The following is a 7,972-nucleotide window of genomic DNA, read 5'->3' on the forward strand; positions in this document are numbered from 1 at the left end:
TTTGGGATATGTGTGGGTTATTTGGGATGTGTGGGTTATTTGGGATATGTGTGGGTTATTTGGGATGTGTGGGTTATTTGGGATATGTGTGGATTATTTGGGATGTGTGCGGGTTATTTGAGATATGTGGATTATTTGGGATGTGTGGGGGTTTTGACATGTGTGGACTATTTGGGATGTGTGTGGGTTATTTGGGATATGTGGGTTATTTGGGATATGTGTGGGTTATTTGGGATATGTGGATTATTTGGGATGTGTGGATTATTTGGGATGTGTGCGGGTTATTTGGGATGTGTAGGTTATTTGGGATGTGTAGGTTATTTGGGATGTGTGGGTTATTTGGGATATGTGTGGGTTATTTGGGATATGTGGATTATTTGGGATGTGTAGGTTATTTGGGGTGTGTGGGTTATTTGGGATATGTGTGGGTTATTTGGGATGTCTGGATTATTTGGGATGTGTGGGTTATTTGGGATATGTGTGGGTTATTTGGGATGTGTGTGGGTTATTTGGGATGTGTGTGGGTTATTTGGGATGTGTGTGGATTATTTGGGATATGTGGATTATTTGGGATGTGTGGGGGTTATTTGGGATGTGTGGGTTATTTGGGATGTGTGGGTTATTTGGGATGTGTGGATTATTTGGGATGTGTGCGGGTTATTTGGGATGTGTGTGGGTTATTTGGGATATGTGTGGGTTATTTGGGATGTGTGGGTTATTTGGGATATGTGTGGGTTATTTGGGATATGTGGATTATTTGGGATGTGTAGGTTATTTGGGGTGTGTGGGTTATTTGGGATATGTGTGGGTTATTTGGGATGTCTGGATTATTTGGGATGTGTGGGTTATTTGGGATATGTGTGGGTTATTTGGGATGTGTGTGGGTTATTTGGGATGTGTGTGGGTTATTTGGGATGTGTGTGGGTTATTTGGGATGTGTGGGTTATTTGGGATATGTGTGGGTTATTTGGGATATGTGTGGATTATTTGGGATATGTGTGGGTTATTTGGGATGTGTGGGTTATTTGGGATGTGTGTGGATTATTTGGGATATGTGGATTATTTGGGATGTGTGGGGGTTATTTGGGATGTGTGGGTTATTTGGGATGTGTGGGTTATTTGGGATGTGTAGGTTATTTGGGATGTGTGGATTATTTGGGATGTGTGGGTTATTTGGGATGTGTGGATTATTTGGGATGTGTGCGGGTTATTTGGGATGTGTGTGGGTTATTTGGGATATGTGTGGGTTATTTGGGATGTGTAGGTTATTTGGGATGTGTGGGTTATTTGGGATCTGTAGGTTATTTGGGATATGTGTGGGTTATTTGGGATCTGTAGGTTATTTGGGATGTGTAGGTTATTTGGGATATGTGTGGGTTATTTGGGATATGTGTGGGTTATTTGGGATGTGTGGATTATTTGGGATATGTGGGTTATTTGGGATGTGTGGGTTATTTGGGATGTGTGTGGGTTATTTGGGATATGTGGGTTATTTGGGATATGTGGGTTATTTGGGATGTGTGGGTTATTTGGGATATGTGGGTTATTTGGGATGTGTGGGTTATTTGGGATGTGTGGGTTATTTGGGATGTGTGTGGGTTATATGGAATATACTGAATATATGGGATATGTGGAATATATAGAAATTATGGAATGTATGGGATATGTGGGATACATGAGTGTGTGGATTATATGGAATGTGTGGATTATATGGAATATGTGGGATACATGGAATATATGGAATACATGGGATTTATGGAATAATTGTATGGATTATATTAAATATACTGGAGATATGGAGTGTATGGATTATATGGAACGTGTGGATTATATGGGATATATGGAATATATGGGATATATGGCATATATGTAGTATATTGATTATATGGAATATATGGATTATATGGGTTATATTCAATATACTGAATATATGGGATATATTAAATATATGGAGTACATGGGATAAAGTGAATATATGGATTATATGAAATATATAGGATATATGGATTATATGGAATGTATGGGATATATGGATTATATGGAGTATATAAAATATATTGAATATATAGGAGATATTCCATATATGGGATATTCAGATTACATGGAATATATAGGATTATATGGAATATATGGGAAATATTCCGTACATGGGATAGATGAATTGCATGGATTCTATGGGCTAGATGAATTCCATGGATTCTATTGGATAGATTAATTCCGTGGATTCTATGGGATGTGTTCCATACATGGGACACATGAATTCCATAGATTCTATGGGATATCAGTTGTTATCTATCCCATGTATAAAACTAATGAACAAATGGAAGATTTCTGAAAAAACCCAACCGTGGCAATGGGGCCAAGTCCTGCTGGGGGTCTTCTCCAGGATCTTCCCACCCATTCCGGTCCCACACGGATGCACCTGATCCCAAAATCCCTGGATCCCTCTCTCTGGCAGCTCTGGAGAGGACTCGGATGTCCCTCAGCCCCTCCCGGCCTGGCCTTTCCAGGCGGCTCCACTTCCCGGGATGGGTTTGGGGCTCCTGGGACAAAAGGGAGCGTGAGGAACTCGGGGTGGAAAAAATGGGATGAGCTGAGGTTGGGAAGGAAACTCGGGATGGGGAAAATGAGATGAGCTGGGGTTGGGAGAGAAACTTGGGATGAAAATGGGATGAGCTGGGGATGGGAGAAAAACTTGGGATGGGGAAAATGGGATGAGCTGAGGTTGGGAGAGAAACCTGGAATGGGGAAAATGGCATGAGGTGTGAGGGAAACTTGGGATGAGGAAAAAGGGATAAGCTGGGAGCTGGGAGAGAAACTCGGGATGGGGAAAAGGGATGAGCTGGGGTTGGGAGAGAAACTCGGGATGGGGAAAAGGGATGAGCTGGGGTTGGGAGAGAAACTTGGGATGAAAATGGGATGAGCTGGGGTTGGGAGCGCTGTTCTTTGCGAGGGGAGCGCGGCCGGGCAGCCGCGGGGGCTCCGGGCCGGGGCTGTCCCGGGAGGTTCCCGGAGTGAGGACGCGGCGGCTCCGGGGGATCTTCCGGAGGGTCCCTTTGAGTTTCAAATGAGAGCCGGGACCTTTGTAGTGGCCGCCTTTGATCCCGGCCTTGCCGCTCTCCTCACCTGGGACCGCGCCTAAACCCGCACCTAAACCCGGTCCTAGCCTGGATCCTGCCTGGGGATGTCTGGCCGTGGGGTTTGGGGTTTGTTTTGGTGTTTTCCTCCTGACCTTTTGCAAACCGCGACTGGAAGAAAACCCCCTTTTCACCTTTTCCCCTCCGGTTTTTTTTCCCCTCTTATCTCGGAACTAATTGGGGTCTCTAAAACCTTTTTGTTTTTGCTTTTTTTTCGGAGAGAAAGGAGCGTATTAGAGCGGGGAAAGATTTTATCTGCGGGGCAGAAGCCGCAGCAGGTACTTCATCCCTCATCCCTCATCCTTCATCCCTCATCCCTCATCCCTCGCCCAGCAGATTTGCAAATTTGCCCAAGCCCGAACAATGGATCCTCCTGGCAGCCCCTCTGTTGACTTGTTTAGAAATCCCAGAGGCGTTTCGAGGTAAAAAGGTCAGAGCTGCACCGGCCCCGCTCTTCCTCCCTCCCCTCCTGCCCCGCTCCGCGCCTCCCTGGAGGTAAAACCTGCAAATTTTATTTATTCTGTGGAAAATCTCCCTTTAAGGCTCGCCTTGGGGGAGCCGGGGGCGTTGGAAGTTCGGTTTTTGGGGTTTGAGGAGCGTAAATTGGGAATAAATCAGGATTTGTTTCTATCCCTGCAGCTCCCGAGCGCGTCCCGGTTGCTGCGGCAGCGCCAGGGATGAGAATTCCCGGGATTTTCAGCCTGAGGATGATTTGCTGCTCCCATCAGGCCGGGAAATGAGTGGGGAATTCCAAGTTTTTGGGAAGCCGGGCCCGATTCCAGGGATGTTCCGGCAGGAAAAGGGATCGGCCCTTTTGTTTGGGATGTTGGAAACAAACCGAGATTTTCCTTCCTTCCTTCCTCCTCCTCCCCCGCCCCGCATCCCGCGATTCCCAGAGATCCCCGTTGGGTTGAAAAGACGGGAGTTGTGGAAAAAAAAACCGAAAAAAAAAACAAACAACTTTATTGGGCTGAGGTAGTTCCGTGTCGAGGAAGGGGAAGAGGAGATTCCGGCCGGGATTTTGGGGATAATTCCATTTTTAGCAGCAGTTTCAGTCCTGGAGCTCCTGGCGAGGGAGGGGAGGGAGTTGGGCCGCGCTTAAATCGCGGCTTTATCTGGCTCCGATAAACCCCAGAGGGTGCGAGGAACCCTCCGAGCTTTGAGGCTGGAAAAAACTCATCCCAAAAAAACCTCATCCCCATCCATCCTCGCACCTCCCGCCAGCAGAGCCCCCCGAGGTCAGCTCCGATAACAAATCCCCTCCCTTCCTCCGCCGGCAGCAGCAAAAAATCGCCTGGAAAAACAACAAAAAATTAAAATAAAACCCTGTAAAGCAGAAATAGTGCAAAACCGGAGCAGGAAATTGGGGTTTTTTTCGCTTTTTGTCTATTTTTTTCCTCGGGGTTTGGGTCTTTGCAGAGGCCTCGAGCGTCTTGGGCGCCTCTTTGCAAGAAGAGAAAAACAGGAAATAAAAGGGAGTGGAAAGGAAAAAAAAAAAAAATGCCCGAAATTTATATTTTTTCCTGTTTTTTTTTTAAAAACAATCTCACCAAGATGAAAAAAAACGCATCGAGCAGGGGCGGGAGGTAAAAAAAAAATTAAAATCTTTGCTCTTTTTTTTTTTTTTTTTTTTTTCCGAAGGGGAGCGAACTAAATTCGTTTTAAAGTTTTTTTTTTGTTTTTGTTTTTGTTTTTGTTTTTGTGTTTCTGGAGTTGAAAGTGCAGTTCCTAAAGGGGAGGGGGAAAGGCAGAAACGTCCCTGAGACACGGGAATGGCTGCGGAGCCTCTCCTTGGGAGCGCAGAGGGGTTATAAATAAAGAGAGACGCGGGGGGACAGGCGGGGGTGCCCCGGGGGGGAGGATCCCGTTCCTCGGGGCCACCCCCGCTGGGTCCCGGGGGGTTTCAGGAGGAGCCGGAGCTGGGGGAAGCCTCAGGTGAGGTGCAGTTGGATTGATCCGAGGCTTCGGCCGCTTCCTTGGCCGCCCTGGAGGCGGCGGCCGGGGCCAGCCCTTCCTTTTCCCTCTTCTTCTGCTTCATCCTCCTGTTCTGGAACCAGATCTTGACCTGGGTCTCGTTGAGCTCCAGGGTGGCGGCGATCTCCACCCTGCGGGCCCGCGTCAGGTACTTGTTGAAGTGGAACTCCTTCTCCAGCTCCGTCAGCTGCTTGGTGCTGAAGTTGGTGCGGATGGAGTTGGGCTGCCCCAGGAGCCCCAGCTCCGACGTTTTGCCTGAGAAAAACCCAAAAAACACCAGGGCAGGAGGGGCCGGAGGGATCCTCTCCCCTTCTCCCTCCTCCTGCCAGCTCCGCCATCCCTCCCGGCCTCACGCAGGGTTCTCGTCCCGCACCAGGCTCCGCTTTTCCCTTGGGAATTCGCATCCTCCCGGCTCCGCTTTTCCCTTGGGAATTCGCATCCTCCCGGCTCCGCTTTTCCCTTGGGAATCTTTCCCCGCATCCTCCCGGCTCCGCTTTTCCCTTGGCAATCTTTCCCCGCATCCTCCCGGCTCCGCTTTTCCCTTGGGAATCTTTCCCCGCATCCTCCCGGCTCCGCTTTTCCCTTGGCAATCTTTCCCCGCATCCTCCCGGCTCCGCTTTTCCCCTCGGATCCATCCCGGGACCCCTCGGGGAAGGGCAGGGAGAGGGTGATGATGGCGGGGGGAGGAGGAGGAAGGCCGGGAATTTCGTGGGGAAGGAAGTGGAACAATAGAGGAGGGGATGGAAGGCACGGCTGAGGAAGGAGGAGGAAGTGCTGAGCGTTTCCTGCTCCGAGCTGGGCTCAAATCAGAGCTGGGCCTGCGGGAAACTGAGCTCAGGGAAGCTCCGTCGGATGTGATGGAAAATCTCTGGGTGGGGTTTAAAGAAAAGGCCCCAGAAGCCAAAGAAACCCAACCCAAACAAGACCCCAAAACCCAAAGAAACCCAACCCAATCCCAACAAATGACCCCAAAACCCAAAGAAACCAAACCCAACCCGAAAAAAAGACCTGAAAACCCAAAGAAACCAAACCCAACCCGAAAAAATGACCTGAAAACCCAAAGAAACCCAACCCAACCCCAAGAAAAGACCCCAAACCCCAAACTCAACCCAACCACAACAAAATACCCCAAACCCCAAACAAACTCAACCCCCCAAAACCTCAAACGAAACCCCCAAACCCTTAAAGCCAACTCCCAATCCTTGGGCGAGCCAACGCTTCCCACCTTCACCGTGAGCCCCAAACTCACCTGTTCTGGGGGGGTTCCTCTTCACCCTCATCCACTCGAAGGTCTGCGCTGCCCCCGGCCCGGGGCACGGCTCGGGGGGTCCCGGCGGCTCCGCTTCCTCGAGGAGGGAAGGCGAGAGGCCGAAGAGGCCGGGCAGGTACGGGGGCTGCTCCTGGCCCAGCGCTGGCGGCTGCGGGAGCTGCCCCGGGGGCCCGCAGTAGCCCTCGGCCAGCGAGCCCGGAGCGAACCCGGCTGGCCCCTGGAAGAACGAACCGTCCGCGTCCTGCTGGCCCAGGTAGAGCTGCTGGTAGCCGGGATGAGCCGGGTAACCCGGGCCGGAGAAGCGGGAGGAGGATGAGGATGAGGATGAGGAGGATGAGGGGTGGAAGCCGTGCGGGGGGAGGTGGGAGGCAGCAGCCCCGAAGCGGCTCTCGGGGCCACCTGAGCACTGCGGGAAGGGAGGCGAGGCCGGCTCGGAGCGGGGGAAAGCGGCGGGGCCGCGGTTACAAAGCGCCAACTCCAAGAAGGAGTTCATGCCGCTCTCGTCCATCCGCCGCTGCTCCGGGAGGGTCAGGTTTAGGGCGGGGGGGATGGGGGGGGACTCCTCCTGCCCTACAACCCTCGGGCAGAGCCTGGAAGCCGCGAAAGTTCCATGGCGAAGCCCGCGGAAGCTCGGGGGGACCCCGCGGGCGGAGCGGGCCCAGCCCAATGAGCGCGGGGCTCCCGAACTTTGTGCCCGGCTCATCCATCAAGGGCCTGACATTTGCATGACAAAGGGGCTTCAATCAAACGCGGGCCCATCAATCTGATAACAACACCGAGGCGTCAAAAATCTTCCCCTCAAAGAGTTTTAAAAGGGGAGGGGGGCGAGGTGCGGGGCGCGGGGAAGGATTGGAATGACCCGCGAGTGTTTTAAGTGCTAAAAAGGCCCCCGAGTTATGCGAGGGAACCGATTTCAGGCCCAACTTGTGACTTTAAAAGGTTTTTTATTTTTTCTTTCCTTCCCCCCCCTCCCGATGCCGGTGTGAGAAAAAAAGGGGGAAGAGGGGAGGCACAAAAGGATGCGCTTTTATTCATCGGGAAACTTTTCCCGACAAAGCTCCTGGCACCGCGGTTTGGCTTTTTCCGGGATGAGGAACCCGCTGAAAGCTCCTGAAGAAAAATCAGCTCCATTTTCACTTTAATTTTTTTTTTTTTTTCCCGCACGGGCTTTGTGTCCGGGCTAAAAGCACCGTAATTAGATCAATATTTTAATGAGGGAAATAAAGTTAGCGAGGACAGGATGGCTTTTGTTGGAGAGTGCCCGGCCTGGAAAATCCGGGATGGGAACTGAGAGCGGCCCCGGCGCCCACCTGGGACCTTCCCTCCATCCGCACTCCCCCCTAAATCCGGATTTTAGGGGTTCACCAGCTCACATTCCTCACTAAATCCGGTTTTTAGGGGTTCACTCCTCACTAAATCGGGATTTTAGGGGTTCACCAGCTCACATTCCTCACTAAATCCGGTTTTTAGGGGTTCACTCCTCACTAAATCCGGTTTTTAGGGGTTCACACCTCACACTTCCCCCTAAATCTCTCCCATAAATCCGGTTTTTAGGGGTTCACACCTCACACTCCCCCGTAAATCCGGTTTT

General features: G+C 50.9%; 1 protein-coding gene across 1 annotated transcript; it reads right to left on the minus strand.

The window, feature by feature from the left end:
- Positions 1–4,835: 4,835 nt before the first annotated feature.
- On the minus strand, positions 4,836–6,889 carry HOXB1 (homeobox B1). The gene is made up of 2 exons (XM_023942541.2): positions 6,361–6,889; positions 4,836–5,366 (listed from the first exon to the last, which is right to left on the minus strand). The coding sequence occupies exons 1-2, from the start codon at positions 6,887–6,889 to the stop codon at positions 5,041–5,043; spliced, it is 855 nt and encodes a 284-aa protein (XP_023798309.2). The 3' UTR covers positions 4,836–5,040.
- Positions 6,890–7,972: the final 1,083 nt, after the last annotated feature.

This window comes from Cyanistes caeruleus, chromosome 27 (genome assembly GCF_971803275.1).
Source record: "Cyanistes caeruleus chromosome 27, bCyaCae1.hap1.1, whole genome shotgun sequence".
Lineage (NCBI taxonomy): Eukaryota > Metazoa > Chordata > Aves > Passeriformes > Paridae > Cyanistes > Cyanistes caeruleus.